Source organism: Poromitra crassiceps, assembly GCF_964638095.1.
Source record: "Poromitra crassiceps genome assembly, chromosome: 18".
NCBI classification, from domain to species: Eukaryota; Metazoa; Chordata; class Actinopteri; order Beryciformes; family Melamphaidae; genus Poromitra; species Poromitra crassiceps.
In genome coordinates, this window is record NC_139636.1 from 30834104 (window position 1) to 30853782 (window position 19679).

The 19679-nt window shown below is 43.8% G+C and overlaps 1 protein-coding gene and 1 pseudogene across 2 annotated transcripts; one reads left to right on the plus strand and one right to left on the minus strand.

Moving 5' to 3' along the window:
* Positions 1-210: 210 nt before the first annotated feature.
* On the minus strand, positions 211-19389 carry gan (gigaxonin; the record flags this gene model as incomplete). Its single annotated transcript, XM_083654339.1, has 12 exons — positions 211-553; positions 2650-2759; positions 3322-3456; positions 5453-5589; positions 7386-7535; positions 10212-10324; positions 10870-10991; positions 15236-15390; positions 15485-15553; positions 17536-17886; positions 18852-18966; positions 19205-19389. The coding sequence occupies 12 exons, from the start codon at positions 19387-19389 to the stop codon at positions 378-380; spliced, it is 1818 nt and encodes a 605-aa protein (XP_083510465.1). The 3' UTR covers positions 211-377.
* LOC310792622 (hatching enzyme 1.2 pseudogene) lies at positions 12036-12860 on the plus strand (annotated as a pseudogene). Its single transcript has one exon. The product of its transcript is annotated as a hatching enzyme 1.2 pseudogene (transcript).
* Positions 19390-19679: the final 290 nt, after the last annotated feature.

A 19679-nucleotide genomic window follows, 5' to 3' on the forward strand; every position in this document is an offset into this window, starting at 1 on the left:
ATTATTATCAAGTGTTATTTAGCGTCTCTAAAAGCCTTGCTGAGCAGCAGACAACCAGTAAACATAAAAAAACAGGAAATGTCAGTAAAAGAAAATAGAAACGTAAAAAAAAAAAAAAACCCATATTACTGGAAAAAGAAAAAAAAGTATACCAAAGTGAATAAAAAATTGCAACCAGTCACGATAAGAACTGTATGTGCGCCGACATAGAGACCGCAAGAAAAATAATAATAATTAAAATCTGTTATTTCCCCCCATATGGAGAGTCACCATCCTCACTATCTAACAGTGTTCCCTTTAGTGTTTTCACACTCGCTATAACCAGAAAGAGGCAGAAAGTTCCAATATGCAAAAAGTGTGTGAGGATGAAGCTGGCCCTAAGGGACCCTGACTCTGAACATGCCCTGTTGCAGCTGCAGGCGGAACAGCCGGCAGTTGGCGATACGCAGGGTGCCACAGGCCGTCTTGGAGAGGTCGCTGGGCAGCATGGGCTTGGTGCTGTGCCACGTCCCCGTGCTGCGCCGGAACTCACGGATGTAGTCGAAGTTGGTACCTGCGCACACGGGGGAGGAAGAGGGAACATTTGTGAGTATTCTGCAGCTAATGAGGTGAAGCTAATCATCTCTGTGGGCGATGAGTTGAGTGGTTGCAGCAGAAAATAATAATAATTGATTGCATTTATATAGCGATTTTCAAGGCACCCAAAGCGCTTCACATATCTGTGTGTGTGAGTGTGTGTGTGTGTGTGTGTGTGTGTGAGAGTGAGTGTGTGTGTGGGGGGCGGAACTCTACTCATCCACCACCGATGTGTAGCACCCACCTAGTGATGCACGGCAGACAGTTAGTGGCAGAATGCTCACCGCACATCACCTATCATGGTGGGGACTGAAAAAGCCAATTGGATATGGAGAGATGGCCATGATGAAAGGAAGTCCATCCTCACCCGCTCCATCACCTCCAATACACCCGGATAAACATCATAGTCTCTGGGCTCGGCGGGCTTGAGACTAAACCCCGGTCACATGCACGGGCGGTGACCAGGCCGAACGATGGGGAACTCAACGAGCCAGAGGACTTGTTCTCTGTGGAGCAACAGGTGACTGCTTTCCTTCAGTCGAAGGGAATTGAAGTGGACAGCGACAACATCGAGGCATGTCAGCCCCTGCCTCAGAGAAACAAGACTGACAAACCGGCCATAAGGTTTGCGAACAGAAAGTATAAAAATGCTCTGCTAAGGAAAAAAGCTGAAGCGATCGGATGTTTACTTGAATGAACATGTGATCTGAGCAAAAGAAATGCTGACATTGCCAGAAAGGCTGGCTTCCTGCGAAAGCAGAGGAAGATACAATCTACATGGACGACAAACTGCAAAATCTTCATAAAACTAACCGGATCACCCGAGGATTCTAAAGTGCTTGTCATCAGAGACAAGGACAAATATCAATGAGGACAAGTGAGTGAGTATGATGAAAACATACAGTGGAAACAGATTAAGTGATATTCTGTTGTCTCTCCATTCAAGAACCACACGGTTTGATCACTGCAAAACATGACATGCCATGTAGTCTACACAATAGGGCTACACACGGTAAATCATGGTAAATACACAACATAATACCCGCTGTGGTAAACAGAAGAAGACTGGGATATTAACTTTAAGGCCACTCACTTCTAGAATTGAATGAAATTGTATTCACTTACTATCTGCTCTGTGGATTATAACGTTATGCTTGCCGAGTCGCACCTGGTAATCCAGAAATTGCATTATGGTACCTTTGTCTACTTCAGATCATCAAGAAACTTTAAATGAATAACGTTAGATGTGTTTAACAGAGCTGTATATCTGGTCTAGCAGCTGATCAGCAGCTCAGACAGCCTCAAACACCAGGTGATTGACAGCTCTATAATTTGCATAATCGCAGCGGATGGAAACACGCATTATTCCTCATTTTCTTTTGCCGACTTTCTCAAAATTCAATTAAAATTTGCGATACCTTTGGATGGAAACCCAACTTATGACAGCTACAACTTTTTGCAGGAATAGAGTGGCAGTAGCACTTGTAGAAAGTAGTTAGAGAAGGAATGATTTATTTTGATTTTTTATTTTTAATAAGAGAGAGAGATGCTAGTTCAAGATGGGCCCAGGTGAAGCCTGAAAAGGTGTGTTTTTAGTCTTTGCCAAAAGATCGGCAGTGATTCGGCCGTCCTGACCCGAAGTAGGGAGCTCGTTCCAGCATTGTGGTGCCAGAGATGAGGAGAGTCGCGATCGGGATGAGTGACTTTGAAGCCCAGGTAGCAGAGAAGGGGCGAGGCGTCCTGCACTGGTGGAGGAGCAGAGGGAGCGGTGTGAGGTTTGGAGCCTGACCCTGCTATTGATCTTGATCGCTGCACTGCATAATTGCACTAAGTCAAATTCCTCATTTGGACTCTGATTACTCACTACAGCTATTAAAATATCTTGAATCTTGAAAGCCTGTGTGGGAATTTAGCCAGGGCACCGGCGCGGTTACACCCCTACAGACCATCGGTTTAATGTCATATCCAAAGGACGGTGTTCACTCACAGGACAGAGTCCCTGTCTCTGCCCTGGGGCATTGGGGATGGATGATATTAACTGTCGGTTTCCTGTTGCCGTGTGTGTTAACTCACCAGTGTCCAGGTCTCCAACTACGTAGATGCTGGCTCCGATGGGCACCGCTCCGTAGACGAAGGACGAGCTGGTCTGGATGCACAGGTTCTGGTCGTCCAGGTACATCCACCTACACACGCCATACAGCAGCAGGTATGAGTACAAACATTTCTCTCAACATCACAGTCATTCCATTTACTCAAACACTGTAACTGCATCATAGAAACATATTAAACATATTAAACACTGTAACTGTATCATAGAAACTGGCTGTCAATAGCCCATATTTTGTGCCTGGTGGAAAAGCCCCTGAAAATGCATTTAGACCACTAAAACTCTTTATTGAATCCCATATTCTGATTAAAATGTCTCTCATTATAATCAGCTCAGGTTCAGGGGCCAGTTTCACAAAGTGAAAGTTGTTTTTACATACTGACCTCCTCATCTCGTCGTGGTAAGTCTCCTGGAAGTTGTTTTTACATACTGACCTCCTCATCTCGTGGTGGTAAGTCTCCTGGAAGTTGTTTTTACATACTGACCTCCTCATCTCGTCGTGGTAAGTCTCCTGGAAGTTGTTTTTGCATACTGACCTCCTCATCTCGTCGTGGTAAGTCTCCTGGAAGTTGTTTTTGCATACTGACCTCCTCATCTCGTCGTGGTAAGTCTCCTGGAAGTTGTTTTTGCATACTGACCTCCTCATCTCGTCGTGGTAGAACTCAGACTTGCAGGTTGTCATGTGTCTTTGCTCCGGGTTTTCGTTCTCTGCGCTTCTCACGCCACCGAACACATACAGCTCCTGGCCAACGCCACACGCCACAGAACCAAACCTTAGCAGGGAAACAGTCATCAGAGATGTAAGAAGCAAGTAAGTTTATCATAGACTTACAATCACAATAAGCTTCATACTTTAGGCATGGTGTAATAAGGGACATGACTTAGTTTTAGTTTAAAGTTTTGCAGAAGAATGAGAACAAGGCAATATAACGGTCCAAATGTATCGATACAAAAGCATGAACGATTCTTTCCAAACCAAGAAAAGGCAAAACTGGGTTGATTTTGGCAACTGGAAGAAGCGAGGCATGATCTTCTTAAAATGTTGCTCAAAATTCATGGCCGCTAGAAAAAGAATGTGTGAACACAGCCTTAGTCATGCTTGTGCACGCGCGTGTGTGTGTATGTTGTCAAGGATGTTTAATAAGAACTGTGTGTGTGCTATACAAAAAACCTGCAGTCAGTTTTCATCACCGTTCATTGTGACATTGTCATTTTCCCCCCAGCTCTCGTCAAAATTAATTTATATCCTCCCCAATGCTATTTTTATCGGCCCTGGGAGGTCCTTAAAGTCGAACTGAACCTGTTCGTCACGTGCATAATGAGTCCGTTTCAGACTGAAAACATAGTTTGTCTAAGATGACAGGTTGAGAGGCGGGTCATTATCATGTTGATGATTTTATTTGACAATTCTGGGGACTGGATCGGGCTTTGGCCAATCCTGGCGTGTTCCGCCTCCAAATCGAGTGGGATTCAGTGTGTTATGGCGCTCCCCTGGGGAAGAGCCTTTTGACGGGAGGCTGAGTGGCTGAGTGGAGCTCAGCGACCCGCATGCAGCCAGCTGCCTTCGTGTTGCCGAGCGGAGAGTGCAGCTCGTAGTGCGACCCCTGACAACAAAGCTCTCGGATGCGCGCGCCATTATCGTGGCTATAACGATACGATATCCGAAATGGGGTAGAAATATGATATTACTATACGATACGATACCCGAAATGGGGTAGAAATATGATATTACTAGGTGACATCAGCAAACTGTAAATTACTGTTATCAATGAAATCTTGAAAAACGAACTTTTGATGTGAAAAAGTGTGAAAAACTAAAGAAATTAGATTGTTGTGATTTGTTTTGCATACATTATTAAATAGGTGCACTGCATACCCAGGTATTTGAACTAAAAGAAAATAATCATTATTCGGTTCAGCTCGACTTTAAAGGGATAGTTCACATTTTGTAAAGTCTAGCCCAATTTGCCACTGAAATTTACTTTTAATTGACTAATTGACTAATTTTTGTGAGGCTCAGTCAGCATTATACATACAGGACAGGAGCGTGACCCCATTGACCTTGCATTTGTTTTTGGAGAACTTTCCAGAGCTACTATGAGGAACAGGATGTATTGTGCTGAGAAAGAACTCTACCAATCAACATTATTATTGGTAAGTAGCAAATCTGGCTAGACTAAAAATGTGAACTATCCCTTTAAGCTAGAGCCCTGCTATCTGTATCTGGTGGTTTCCAGTGTGATCTCTACCGGTCTGTGTCTGGAATTAAATGGAATGACCGAACCAGGAAACCTCTTACCCTAAAAAAAGTCTCAAAATGTCACAGGTTCCATTTCATGTTAAATTGCTTTCTTAAATCTTGACCTGGTGACGGGACGTGACAAAAATAAACAAATAAAACAAAAATTCAAGGGAAGTAAACCCAAAGACTGCAAATGTGTCTATGACTACCAAAGGTACAGGATATGACTAAGCCCCCCCTCCTTGAGGAGTGCCTTATCTTCCTCAGCAACATTCTGTCTCTGTATCACTGGGGAGATATTTGAGGGAAGTCAAACCAAAAGTAAAACCGACAGTTCCTAGGAGGGCAATGGTGACGCCAGACATGCGTTTCACTTCCTGTTGCGCAACGTTGAAGTTTTTGAATCCGGGTTTGGTTGTTGTGCAACGAGTAAAAATAGCATCACACTAAATCATGACATCTTTTATGATCAGAAGAACGAAGCAGATGACATCGATGAAGCTAAAGCAATCGGAGATGGTGTTCACCTCCGCTCTTTCAGGGGACAGAGGCCGGTCCACTGCTGGGTCTTGGGGTTGAAGCACTCGACAGAGTCGAACAGCTTCCCGTAGGAGCCCCCGCCCATGGCGTAGATCTTCTTATTCATGGTAGCGTAGCAGCCGACCTGAAGGCGGAGAGGCGGACATATAAAGGTTCATTGTGGCAAAACAAGAACTGTGTTACATTCTCTGGCATTGTCCAAGGTCTCTCTGCTTTCTTTCGGGTCAAGAGTTGGGATGATGGAACTCCTTGTCTGATCCTCATGATGAGGTCATTGACGTCATTCAAGTTTGAACTCAACGAAATACACATGAAGAGGATCTGCTCAGGCGTCCTTTAGAGATCGTTATGACTCCTCAAGCCCCGGGTGCACTGGAGGATTATCAGGCTGATTACCACCACATATGGAATTCCCCTGGAATTCCAGATGTGAGGCTTGGTCGGGAGCAACGGTCCAAACGGATGATCTCGTAATGTGAAGGGATTTCTGCCTGAACCACAACAGCGATTGACTCGCGGACTGATGACAAACATGCTTGACATTTATGACCCGATGTCCAGTCAAGTTCTGAGCTGTGGGTTGAGCACAGATTCAATCCGTGAGTGGAGACTGCCAATAGCCAATGAGAGCCGAGAGTAATGAGGTCGAAGAGTTAAATTAGAGTTAAACGAGTGATAAAAATTTGGGATAATAATTGGGGATTTTTCCCGTCATGGACTGATAGGAGGACTGAAGAATGAACCGAGCACTGAGCATGAAAACAGAGAAAAAGAACGACGAAAAACTGCATTGAGTGGAGAGAATCATTATGCTTGAATTGGATTGATTTAAATGGGTGTGTTGCTGCTTTGATGTAATTTTACAATGTTTCAAATGAATTCTTTAATTATTTTGTGAAGTAAATAAATTTGTGAAGTAAATAAAAAGCATTTACAGACTATTTTGCATGGATATGAATATAGGTGTGCCTTGAGATTAAACCACTGCTCTAGTGGAATTCCATCTCCATATTCATGTTCTATTACCAGGGTTGCCTTCCCACACATTTTTATGGATAACATTTCAAAACTTTCCCATGACTTTTCAAGGATCCAAACAGGACATACCTCTTTATGGTTTAGAGTCACTGCATCACATGACATGGAAGCTATTGAAATAAAAGATGCATTTTCCATCAATACAAATACTACCGGTAATATAAAAAATACAAGAAGCACTAAAATAACTAGAACGACCGCACCGCGGATATATATCAACAAGCTTGAAAATGGCATTTGTGAGGTCAAAGTGACCTTGGCTTTTGACCACCAAAATGTAATCAGTTCATCCTTGAGTCCAAGTGGACGTTTGAGCCAAATTTGACGAAATTCCGTCAAGCCGTTCCTTAGATATCACTTTAACGAACATCGGACGGACGTACGTACAGATGGACAACGTGAAACCATAATGCCTCCGGCTCGGCTAACGCCGGCGGAGGCGTGGAAACAAACAGTGAACAGTGACTGCATAGCGTATGCAGTCATGTGTAGCGTATACGTATGTGTGTATGCTACGTAAACGTAGCGTACACACCCCCAACATTATGACATCACTATGACATCATTGGTGATATGACATAACTATAGGCCACCAGGCCGAGCCGTATAGAACTGTACGCCATCGGAGACTTTCGGAGGGACAGAACTGTATGACATCACCGGCGACCTGGCCACTTACTTTCCTTCGTGGGGACATAGAACTGTATGACATCATTGGCGACATGGCCTCTTTCTTTCTTTCTTTTGGGGGGACATACGGACAGACCCTATTATAGACATATCAGCCCCTAGTGGCCAGGCTGTAAAAAACCCATCTCTGTGCATGTATCTTCTCCTGCGAATAAGAGATAACCAGCAAGCAAGCAACTTAAGCAAGCCTACCTTGCGGACCATAGTCATGCTGGTCTGCAGTCTCCAGGTGCTGAAGTGCGGGTCAAACACTTCGACAGTGAGCAGCTCTGTTTCTTGGTTCTCTCCTCCCAGGACATAGATCATGCCATCCAGCTCCGCCACGCCAAAGTTCTGGCGGGCCTGGGTAGATCAGAGACAAAGGCTGTCAAAATACTGCTCAGTCCTGCTGCATGTCTGACAACACCGACGGCCACCTGAGTCAAATATGGGATTCAAGTCACATGGAGAAAAACGGTAGATACGAGCTTCCCACTTCAATATGGTTCACCCGAGGTTTCAGTTGGTAAATAAATATGATTAGAAAATACCCATCTTAGCTTTCGGAGAGTTTCATTTCTTCCTGTGGGCATCAGGTGACCAACTCAAAGGAAGGCTTTGTGTTTAGTGTATTAAACAAGTTACAAATCTGCAAAGAGAAAATGCTTATCTCTTAATTTTTTCATTCTCTTTCATTTTCTGTTATGGGAAAGAATTGTTCTCAAATATTGAGTGTTCATCAACACCAGACAATGAACATAAAACTGAGCGGTATTTCCCTTTGAATAGGCCAAGATTTGCTTGATAAACATTAACAGGTGACCGAAATGGCGTTGTCTGGAGTTGAAACTGGGCCTTTTAGCATTTGGTGCTGTACTGCAACAGCACTGACACCTAGTGGCTGTGAAATTAAATGCTGAAGAAAGTCAAAGAGCAGAACATGGCTACAGAAATGCACTCTGGGGGAATCTGTGACTAAGGCTGTATTGGAACGACCTACTATTCTAGCAGTATGTACTGATGTGGCCAAAATGTGCTAGGTAGTACTATGCAGTATGTACTGATATGGCCAAAATGTGCTAGGTAGTACTATGCAGTATGTACTGATATGGCCAAAATGTGCTAGGTAGTACTATGCAGTATGCAAACAAAAGTATAATCTGCACTAACGTTCTGCCAAAAATACCCGGATGTCTGAAATACTGATTCTGAAAGAATCTCCAGTCTGCATCCAACAGTCTGTCTCGCCTACTGTGTCTACAAAGCTGACAATGCAAAGCGCTGACTGAAATCGTCACAACTGCCCAGTGACTTTAGTGACAAAACGCTGGTCAACCAGAGGCTGTTCAGACCTGTCAACCAGAGGCTGTTCACAGCTGTCAACCAGAGGCTGTTCACACCTGTCAACCAGAGGCTGTTCACACCTGTCAACCAGAGGCTGTTCACACCTGTCAACCAGAGGCTGTTCACACCTGTCAACCAGAGGCTGTTCAGACCTGTCAACCAGAGGCTGTTCAGACCTGTCAACCAGAGGCTGTTCACACCTGTCAACCAGAGGCTGTTCAGACCTGGCCTGAAACCAGTCGTCAGATAGGCGTGACCCATCTTTCAGATAAATGTTCATCTTTGGGAAAATCATGAAAACCCAGAGTTATAACTTCTCTCTCTTTTGTTGAGTATAAGGAGATGCTACACAGTAGTGCTGGTTACCCGTGCTATTGTTTACTTCCTGCTTTCAAAACCCAGAAACCAGCTATGCCTGACCTAGCATACTGCAAATTAGATCCATTTAATATTTTCATACTGCATACTAGGTACTATGAAAAACTGCATACTGCGGAAGTAAAAAGAGAATATACTGTATCAGAACAATATCAGAGAAATATACTGTAGATGGCAAAAGTTCTCAGCCCCTTTTCTCACTTTGCCTATAATGTCAAAACATTTCAAAACATTAGTAGTATTCATTCCAAAGGATTAAAAAACAAACAAACAAATAAACAAACAATTATCTTTTAAAATGTTTTACATTTGCTAGAAAGTCTAATACGTGCAACATGGGAATTGAGGGTGTGTAGTGTGTGTTGCCTCAAAATGCTGGAGCACAGTATGGAATAGCATTGATTCTTATGGACGAAGCAGAAACACATGAACTACCATCACCCCCCCCCCCCCCCCCCCCCCGAGAGAGAGTGGCGTCAGCGGAGGACCAAATTGCAAGATTCATTAGCCAATGAACAGCCAGGAATGGGTCTCGCGCGACTTTTGCATGCTAAAATAATGCTGATAATGTACAATTTGATTCAAGGGGGAAAAAACCCTTTCAGAGTACAACACAAACTGTCTATTTTGCTGCAACTCGACAGTGCTGCTTAATCCAGGACCTTACTTCCTGGAACTCTTGAGAGTAAAAAAAATGGTCCATTGGAGTGAATGGAGATGTTGGGACTCTTCTATCTACACGGCTCTGGGCAATACTATTTGGACCGTTTGATTTGTGGCTGTGTGAACACAAACGAACCAAGGCATAAATGCAACCCCGGAATCGGAACAAAGCAAACGACCCACAGGTGTGAATACACAGTCTCATTTTACTATGGAAGTCAATGAAGAAATTGGACGACTGAAAAGTGCCCCTATGTACTGTATGTTTAAATACTGTGATGGAATGCTGATCCCGGCTTCTGAAACCACTGGAATGTGAGTATTATCAGAACCGTGTACGGTATATAGAAGAGTCCCAACATCTCCATTCACTCCAATGGACCTGTTTTTTACTCTCAAGAGTTCCAGGAAGTAAGGTCCTGGATTAAGCAGCACCGTCAAGTTGCAGCAAAATGGACAGTTTGTGTTGTCCTTTGAAAGTTTTTTTTTTAAATCAAATTGTACATTATCAGCCTTATTTTAGCATTCAAAAGTAGCGCGATACCCTTTCCTGGCTGTTCATTGGCTAATGAGTCACGCATTTTGGTCCTCCGCTCACTGACGCCACTCTCTCTCTAAATTGCTCTGAGTATTCTAAGCAGGTTAGTAGCATACCTGTATCATGGGGGGTATGGGGCTCCAGGTGTTGGTCTCAGGGTCGTATCTCTCTCCGCTGTCCAGGATTGTCTTGTGCTCATCCATGCCTCCCATCACAAACAGATAGCCCTCTGATTGGATGGAAATCAGGAAGTTATTACAGGCTTATTTGCTGGATCTGCTGGTGTTCATTGTTCTGCTGAATGGAATTTCACATATGCACTTAAGGTCCTTACACATCGGGAGCGTTTTTTTCGTGCGATTAATTCGCACGTCAATAATATTTTCCAAACCTACAGTATATCAGTCAATTCAACCGTGCGTACCAACGGCGAAGTTTCGCACAGCGTTATTGCGGTGTTTATTTTTTCGAACCACGGTAGATTTTTCAGAAATTCGCTTCCGACGTGTACACATCTGTGGCTGTGATTGACAGGTGGGTCAAAACTCGCATCGCAATTTCGTGCCGTACATTCGCATCGCTCTTGATGTGTAAGGACCTTTAGACTGAAATGTTAAAAATAGATGCAATAAGACATTCTCCTATTGAGTAGAATTATCTTTCTTCCTGGATTTGCATGGTGCATTGTTTCAGGCTTGGTGGATGAACTTTTTGGTTTCTAGGTGGGTTTAGCAGCACTGGTTTAGTTAGCAGCACTGGTTTAGCAGCACCCACCAGCGGCGACCACCCCGTGGCAGAAGCGGGCGACGCTCATGGGCTGCAGCTCGATCCAGGCCTGTCTGTTGGCGTCGTACAGCGGACACATGCAGCGCGTCGCCGCCGTCACCTTCCTGCTTCTGTTGGAGGAAGAGACCAGAGAGATCTGGTGAACTCTGGTTACTCGAGAGGCCAGACCACATTTCACCAGAACAAATATATGTTCTTCCCAGCTGAACACCACTTCAGATGATTTCACTCAAATGTTCCCCTCCCCTAGTTGACCTGAAGCTACTGGAATCTCTTGCTGTAGTGTTTTGGGGTAGCCTGGGTAAACCCAGCCTTCAACGTGACGTCACAGGCTATGCCTGTAGCGTAGGTGACTGATAGCACATAGAGGTCACGTGGAGGCTGGGTTTACCCAGGCTAGTTTGGGGTACTGTGGTTTAAACCAGTGTTAATTTCGTCGCCGAAAACTATGACGAAAAATGTTAGTCAACTACCTTTTCCCCCCAAGACTAAGACAAGACTAAAATGTTCAGACTTTTAGTTTCTTTGACTAAGACGAGACTAAAATACTCAAACTTTTAGTCGACTAAAACTTGACTAAACAAAAAGAGGATGAGGTTGAGTAAATCTGATAAAAACTAACAAGCACATTTGTCACAGGACTACGACTACATTAAAAAATGTACGAGAAAATTAACACTAATTATAGACTGCTTTTCCCCCTCAATGCAGCAGTTCAGTTTCTTGTGCTGCAGCATCATAGATGCAGCTGACATTTAGCTGTCTTAAAAACACATGTAAACAGGAAATAAAATATTGGAACAAAAATAAAATAACCCAATAATCCAGAGAGGATACGACAGTATACCAAAGCAACGTTGACTTGCAGGCACAATCAGGTGTTTAGGTATGTCCATGTAAAGAGCTCTTTAATCCGCAGAAATAACAGACAATGTTGAAACTATGGGTTTGTCCGTGGCGTCCTCCCTTCAGACGGTTATTTAGGCCTAGCAGTCTGGACCCCAACCCTTAATCCTCCAGCAGACACACCTGGAAACAAGAGTATAAAAGAGCAGGACCAAGCAGACTCAAGCATCAAGCTGCAAGCAGTCTCTCCACAGCATCTCCAGGAACCCTGCAGAGAAGACAAGAAGCTACCAGACAGAAACCTGAAGATGAATCCCTCTCTCGGCCTCCTGCTGCTGCTGCTGATCAGCCTCTCCCAGGCTAAGTTCTGGGTGGAAACAGATGACACTCTTTCCAGGGAGGAAGAAAGCGACTCATATTTCCAAGTTGATGACCCAGAGGCCGACACGATGGACACCGGCAGCAGGATCTTGGCCACAAACAACGGCTCCAGTGAGTTCCTGCTGGAGGGCGACTTGGTGGCCCCCACAACGAGAAACGCCATGAAGTGTTGGAGCAACAGCTGCCTCTGGAAGAAAGCCGGCGGCAAGGTGACCATCCCCTTCATAGTGAGCAGCGTCTTCTCCAGGTCGGCCAAGCAGGCCATCGACAGAGGCATGAAGTCCTTCCACAGCAGCACCTGCATCCGCTTCGTTCCCCGTACAAACGAACGCGACTACATCAGCGTGGAGAGCAGAGGCGGCTGCTTCTCGTCCCTGGGCAGAGTGGGAGGCAGGCAGACTGTCTCTCTCGCCCAGCAGGGCTGCGTCTACCACGGTGTCATCCAGCACGAGTTCCTCCATGCTCTGGGCTTCTATCACGAGCACACCAGGAGTGACCGCGACCAGTATGTCCGCATCAACTTCCAGTACGTTAACCCGCGGACAAAACACAACTTCCAGAAGCAGAACACCAACAACCAGAACACTCCCTACGACTACTCCTCCGTCATGCACTATCCGAGAACAGCCTTCACCACCCAATACGGGCAGGACACCATCACCCCCATCCCCAACCCTAATGTCCGGATCGGCCAGAGGCAGGGCATGTCCCGCATCGACATCCAGAGGGTCAACAAGATCTACAGCTGCTAAGAACATTAGAGAAGGTTCTTAGATCTTCTGTCTACTTCATTAAATCTATTGTCTTTACTTTAATCTGTGTCCGAGGGCTAAACTGTGTGTGTGTGAGACCAATCAACAACACAAACAATTGTAAACACTGAAATAATAATAAAAAGGCTTATCCCTGGTCACCAACATTAGTACTTTTTTAACCTGTTATTGATCTCATTAACGACAGTCAAGCTGACACTGCTAACATATGCTATGATTTTGGCAAGTTTGATTTGAGGGCTTTTAATTACCATACGACCAGTGACACCAATTATTGAATGAACATATACAGGTCTAGTGGTTTTTGTCAATGTCACTGTTGTAATGTTGATGTAATGTTTGGCAATACAGGGTGTCCAAACTAATGTTCAGTCACAAATCTTTAATGGGGGGGTCTGGGTAGTGTAGAGATAAAAGCACTCGCATACTGGCGGTCCGGGTAGTGTAGCGGTAAAGTCCCTGCCTACCAACACGAGGGGCACAGGTTCGCATCCTCGTGGTCCCTCCGGCTTGGTCGGGCGTCCATACAGGCATAATTGACTCGTGTGTGTCTGTGGGAGGGAAGCTGGTTTGAAGGTTTTTGTCCTGGTCGCTACACTAGCGACCAGGGAGAGAAAATATGAATGCTGTCAGGCCGACGGTGTCCGAGGAAAATGCAACAGAGAGACATACATACATACATACATACATACATACATACATACATACATACATACATACATACATACATACATACAGTAGTTACAACAGAACCCGCCCAGTCTTAGCTAAGGGTCTTATCTACCGGTATATGTGTATGAGGCATTGTGTTCCCAAAATGTACGGCTACTTGCTTGTCTACGTCATTATATCCAGAGACGTCTGAGCACTTTCCACACAGCACAGCCAGCCTCCCTCCATTCTCTCCTCAGCTGCGGACTGAGCAGGGACTGTAAATACAGTCCACTTGTCATTGCTACAGGCATAAGCCCACACTGGCTCGGGTGGGCAGAGTCACCATTAGCTACTTTCACTGGGAAAGATTTGCCAACACTGCTTCGAATGACCATTACTAGTGCAAGCGCATCAGCAGATTCAACAGTTTTCATTGACTAAAACTAAACTAAAATGTGAACAGTTTTCGTTGACTAAAATTAGACTAAAATGCTCAAACTTTTAGTCGACTAAAACTTGACTAAATAAAAACAGGATGAGGTTGACTAAATATGATAAAAACTAACAAGGACATTTGACGTGGGACTAAGACTAAGACTAAATAAAAAAATAGCTGACAAAATTAACACTAGTTTAAACAATATGGGATTTTAAAGGGTGATTCCGCCATTTTTGGAATGAAATTGCTGACAGCTGATATTCAGTAGTATCTTTAAATTAGATCATTTTATCATGCTTAAGCAAGATGGGGCAACTGCGCAACTTACTTCTGCATTCTGTTAAAAAAAATTATTGAGTTAATTTCTGGTTCAGCTTTACTTTGCCAAAAAAGCTCATTGTTGTAGCAGCTGTGTGGATATGCCGTTGTTTTATTCACCGTATCCCCAGTTGTACATGCAGGTTGACCTCCAACACTGAAAACTGAATAAAGCCGTAAAGCTGTATGCTAGCATCACACATCTGTGACTTAAGAGGGTAGCTGTCTACTAGCTAGCAGCTAGCTATTTAGGTTAGCTCACTGTTAAAGGAACAGTTCAACCAAAAATGAAAATTGACATTTGACAAACCAGTCACATTGACTTCACTACCGTACAACTGACCACTCCAGTAGAACAGACAGATCCACACAAACACATAGAAACAAAACAACACGGGGTGGTAGCTTAGCTCAGTGGTTCTCAAATGGGGGTCCGCGGACCCCCAGGGGTCCGTGGCACTTTGCCAGGGGGTCCGCGAAAAGTTTTCAGGTAATTTTTTTTTTTTTTTTATTAAAAAATAAAATTCTACATGTTACTTATTCCTTCTCAAACTACTTCCTACATGGTGCTAGTCTATCAAAATATCTTGGCTGTCATTGATTGTGTTGCATAGTGGTTTTCTGTACTGTTGACAAATTGTGATATTGTAAGTCGCTTTGAACAAAACAAAAGCGTCTGCTAAATGACGTAATGTAAATGTAATGTAATAAAAAAAAAAAAAAATTTTTTTTTTGCAAAATCTTCATAGTTCAACGAAAATAGTTTATGCTTTAAATCTAAAATGGTTCATGGATTACATTCTAATAACAAACCTATCGAATTAAAAGTCAAGCACGTTACCGTGGAAACAATTAAGCTATTAAGAGGGGGTCCCCGGTATATTTTCTATCTTGTAAGGGGTCCTTGGCTGAAAAACATTTGAGAACCTCTGGCTTAGCTTACTTGCGCTCCTCTCCCCCCGCGAGGACGATGCACTCGGAGTAACCTCGCGGTTTGAAGGCAGCCAGGAGCGCCTCGCCCTGTGGCGGAGCGTCAGCGCCGAGCGCCGGCTGGCAGTGTTCTCTGATCACCTCCCTCATGAGTGGCTCTCCTGTCGCCTGGGGGCGGGATCACATGATGCAACAGGAAGCAGGGTTAGCTGCTGCGTTAACTAACACAAACAACATCAATGCTGCTTTGAGATGCATCTACCTGCTCTCTCAGATAGCTCGCATCCAGGCCCTGCAGCCACACCGCCGACATCACTTCTTTCATGTGTACCTGGAAATATGAACCAGAATCACTTTGTGGCTTCAGATCCTTCACAATGAAGAAAATCAATCATTTCACGTTTTGTGGACTATAACTGATCACATAAAGGCAGAGATTTACCATTTCTACATGTTCAAACAGTTCATCATGCCCTCCTAAGACAGATGAGAAAGAGAGTGCACTTCTATAATAGATTTCCTGATGAGTGTTGGTGGGACAAATCAATCTTGAATTCCATAATAATTATATATTATATGGATAATAATAGAGAAATGTCAGTAAACAGATATAACAGTCTAACTTACTCTAGTTGAAACACATAATTTATTCCCATGTGGTGACTCACTTCATGATGAATTACAAATGTGATCCGTTTAATGCTGCTTTTCCACCGCATGGTACCAGCGCATGGTACCGGGTGCTCCACTTGACTCAACTACACTCGCCTTTTTTGGTTGTCCATTAGGCACCGTACCAGGTAGCGTTCCATATTACCTGCTACCTATTTTAATACCACCTCCGTCGAGGTCGGAGGCGAGCTGAGGCGATACCAAAAGGTGACGTGAATATGTCCTCATTGCACACAAATGCTACCGTTAACTACCTAGCTTACTGTACGCTCTTGTAGGAAGTTAACTACCTAGCTTACTGTACGCTCCTGCGTGTAGGATTCCCCAAACTGTCCTGTTTTTCCCCCCCGGCAGTCTTTTGTCTTGCTGCCTTCAGCCTCTTGTGAAATAAAATGTCTTGCTGTGACTAAAAGCCAAAGACGGAGAATCAAGAACACTTCCCTTCGATATTCTCCATTCTCACTGTGTGTGCTGCGTGGACGATAACGTCACGGCAGTTTCATGCAGCGTCGCTATGATGACCAGTGTGGGGGACGGGCACATTGAAGGGGTACTATCTATCGGCAGTGGAAAACCAAGTGGTACGACCAAAAGAGTCCAGTCCAGTCCAGTCCATTTGAGTGAGAATTTTGTAAATTAAAACTTGAACTGTGCTCCATGTCTGTTAGTTAGATGATGTCACCGATGATGAGGTCACCAAGGATATTTCCAAATTCCAATCATGGAAGTTGGAAACCCTCATTAGTGTTTTGCTTGCACCTGTGTTTACCCTGCCTTTTCGACACAAAATGGCCCCCGTGAGAAGGGCTATTACAGTGAGGAGTCGACAGTGATGTCATAACTACAGTGATGATGTCATCATTGATGTTTTCACTGATAAATTTGATACCCGACACATGATGTCACTGTTGTAAGTTGGCGATTTCACTTATGATGTCATAATTTAATGTGATGTCTTGTTCGAGGGCTATAAGGGTCTATCTACTCTGCCAGCTTCAGGCTGCCTGATCCTAAATTCAGTTTTCGGTCAACTTCTGCAACAGCCTTCAGTCTTTTTTTTTTACCTGCAAGCGTCTGTTGCTCCAATTTACCAACTGTTCCAACCCCTTCAAGTGTCTGCTCACAAACCCACCAAGACCCCCCCGCCTAACAATGTCTCTTTATTGACGTTTCAATCAGGCACATGATTCAATACACACTGAAACACTGAAAATTAGTAGGGTAACATATTAGGGCTGTGAATCTTCACTGGCCTCACGATTCGATTACGATTCAGAGGGCTACGATTCGATTTGATTACGATTACGATTATCGATGCATCTTGATGCATCTCGGTGCATCTTAAATCGATGCATAACTTTTTTCCGCAATACATGATTTATTTTTTCTCACTTTCTTTTTTCTCATTGTGTGGCTACTTTTAAAATAAAAGTGCATTTGGAATTGCATTGTATTATGATCCATAATTAAAATAAACAACTGCATGTACTTCCATTATATTTTTTTTTTTTTTTTTTTTTTTTTTTTATCGATTTTTGACATTTGTGAATCGATGCAGAATCGTGCACGTCCGCATCGCGATGCATCTTATAATCGCTTATTTTTGACACCCCTATAACATGTGCATAAAGTGTCACCCACCCTCCGGTCCTCTAGGTCGTGGCCCAGCCAGCGCACCAGCGCCTCCAGCACGTGCCTCTCGTTGCCCACGTTCAGCTTCTCCATGGCCAGCACCTCGCGGAGCCGGTCGGGCGGCAGCTCGCGGAACTCCTCGGTGAGCGACACGTCGCGGAAGTGCGTCTGCAGGTGCTCGGTGGCGGCGTGGTGCACGTGGTACAGGCAGTAGTGCAGGGAGAACAGGCGGATGCCGATGCAGTTGTCGGCCGTGATGCAGCTCTCCAGGAACTGGCAGCAGAGGTGCTTGAGGTCGGTCAGGAGGAGCAGGTCGGACGCCTGCACCATGTCCTGGATGGTCTCCTCGCTCAGGCTGATCTGTGTGTGTGAAGGAGACACACTCAGTGGTGTCATCTTTAAGACCACTTTCAACTGAACCTGTTACAGGCTTGCCCACCATAACGGTGTCCATTTCATTCCTTTAATTGTCATTCTCCATTATTGACATTTGTGAATAACATTGTGCTAGTAAAAAAAACGTTTTCTGAAACATAGAAGTTGCAATCTTCTTTTCACTGAAGGACATGAATTTATAAATTTATAAAACAGGATCTTAGCCAACAGAATAATTATTTGGAGCTAGAAAAGAAACAATTGTCTGGTTACAATCCCCCTCTTCCCGCTGTTGAAACTAATACCGTCAAATACCGTATACCGGCGTCTAATGTCAGGAAGGTATGAAGGTTTGAAAAAATAGATACCGCCCAAGCCTAGTTTCACATAACTATGGATTATCATTTCATCGCGTAGTGAGTACACGAGTCACGCCATGTACATGTGAGTGTTTGTATTGCTGTTAGAATGTGTGTTTTTGGTGACTTGAATGGCCATAGCGTTTCCTATCATTGGCGATACTAACTAACTGGACGTCTGTAGCTCACTGTATTCTGCACGGAGAGTGACGGTAAAGGCATTGTGTATCATGGATATGTAATATAAGGGCGATATGGCAAATGGGTGAAACTCCCAAAAAGTTGGCCTATCCCTTTAATATCAGAAAATGACTCTGGATACTTAAGTACAGTAAATATCAGATACTTGAAGACTTTAACTCAAGTAATAGATGACTTTAACTTCTACTAAAGTCAGATTCTGCTAAGATATCTGTACAAGTGTGGCTTTCAGGTACTTCGCACGCACGCACGCACGCAGACACACACACACACACACACACACACACACACACACACACACACACACACACACACAGGGACAAAGAGGCAGCAAATTGATATCAAACCTGTGCATTTTCCCTTGAAATCAATGAGGGAATCAATACTCACTTCACCACTGAAGATATAGTCCAAGATCTGTTTCATGATGGGCATGGAGACTCCCTGCAGCTCGATTCTGTACATTGACCCATCTTCTTTTGGAGGATTGTAGTTCAGCTTGGTCCTATCGCATGAAATCATCAACAGAATCAAATATAATGTACGATAGATAACTAACTAGTAGATATTAATATCTAAGAGATATTCTTGGCATTGTAAAAAAAGGCCACGCCCAAGATTTTTTTCAATATTTTATATATATATATATATATATATATATATATATATATATATATACACACACACACACACACACACACACACACACACATACATATATAGCTGTGTCATGTTTCCCTCACCTGACATAGGGGCTGGCAGCTGCCAGGATGTTCTTCTGGATGGGAAGCTCTTCTCCATCCACCACCAGGAGCGCGTCATGAAAACATTGCTCTTGCCAGAAGGTGCGGAGGACCCTGAGGAGTTTCTGGGAATGTTGTGGGTCGGAAACCTTTGATCCAGATGCACTCCCTCCCGAATCGGGCATGTCTAGGCGAGGAAGAGCCCGACATGTTCTGTTTCAGGTCCTTTCACACTTAAAGTAGAACGATATAACTATAAAAAGTGAATATTGAATAGAATGGCTACAACTACCTATTATAGTTATAGATAGATACTTCAAGTTCACACACTACACAACTAGAATTATAATATAGTTGTAGCCATTCTATTCTATTATATTCTATTCTATATCTTTTATTTTATTTTATAGTTGTAGTTATTAGTTCTAAGTGCGAAGGGGCCTTGTAAATCAGAGGTAATGCTGAATTGGATTAT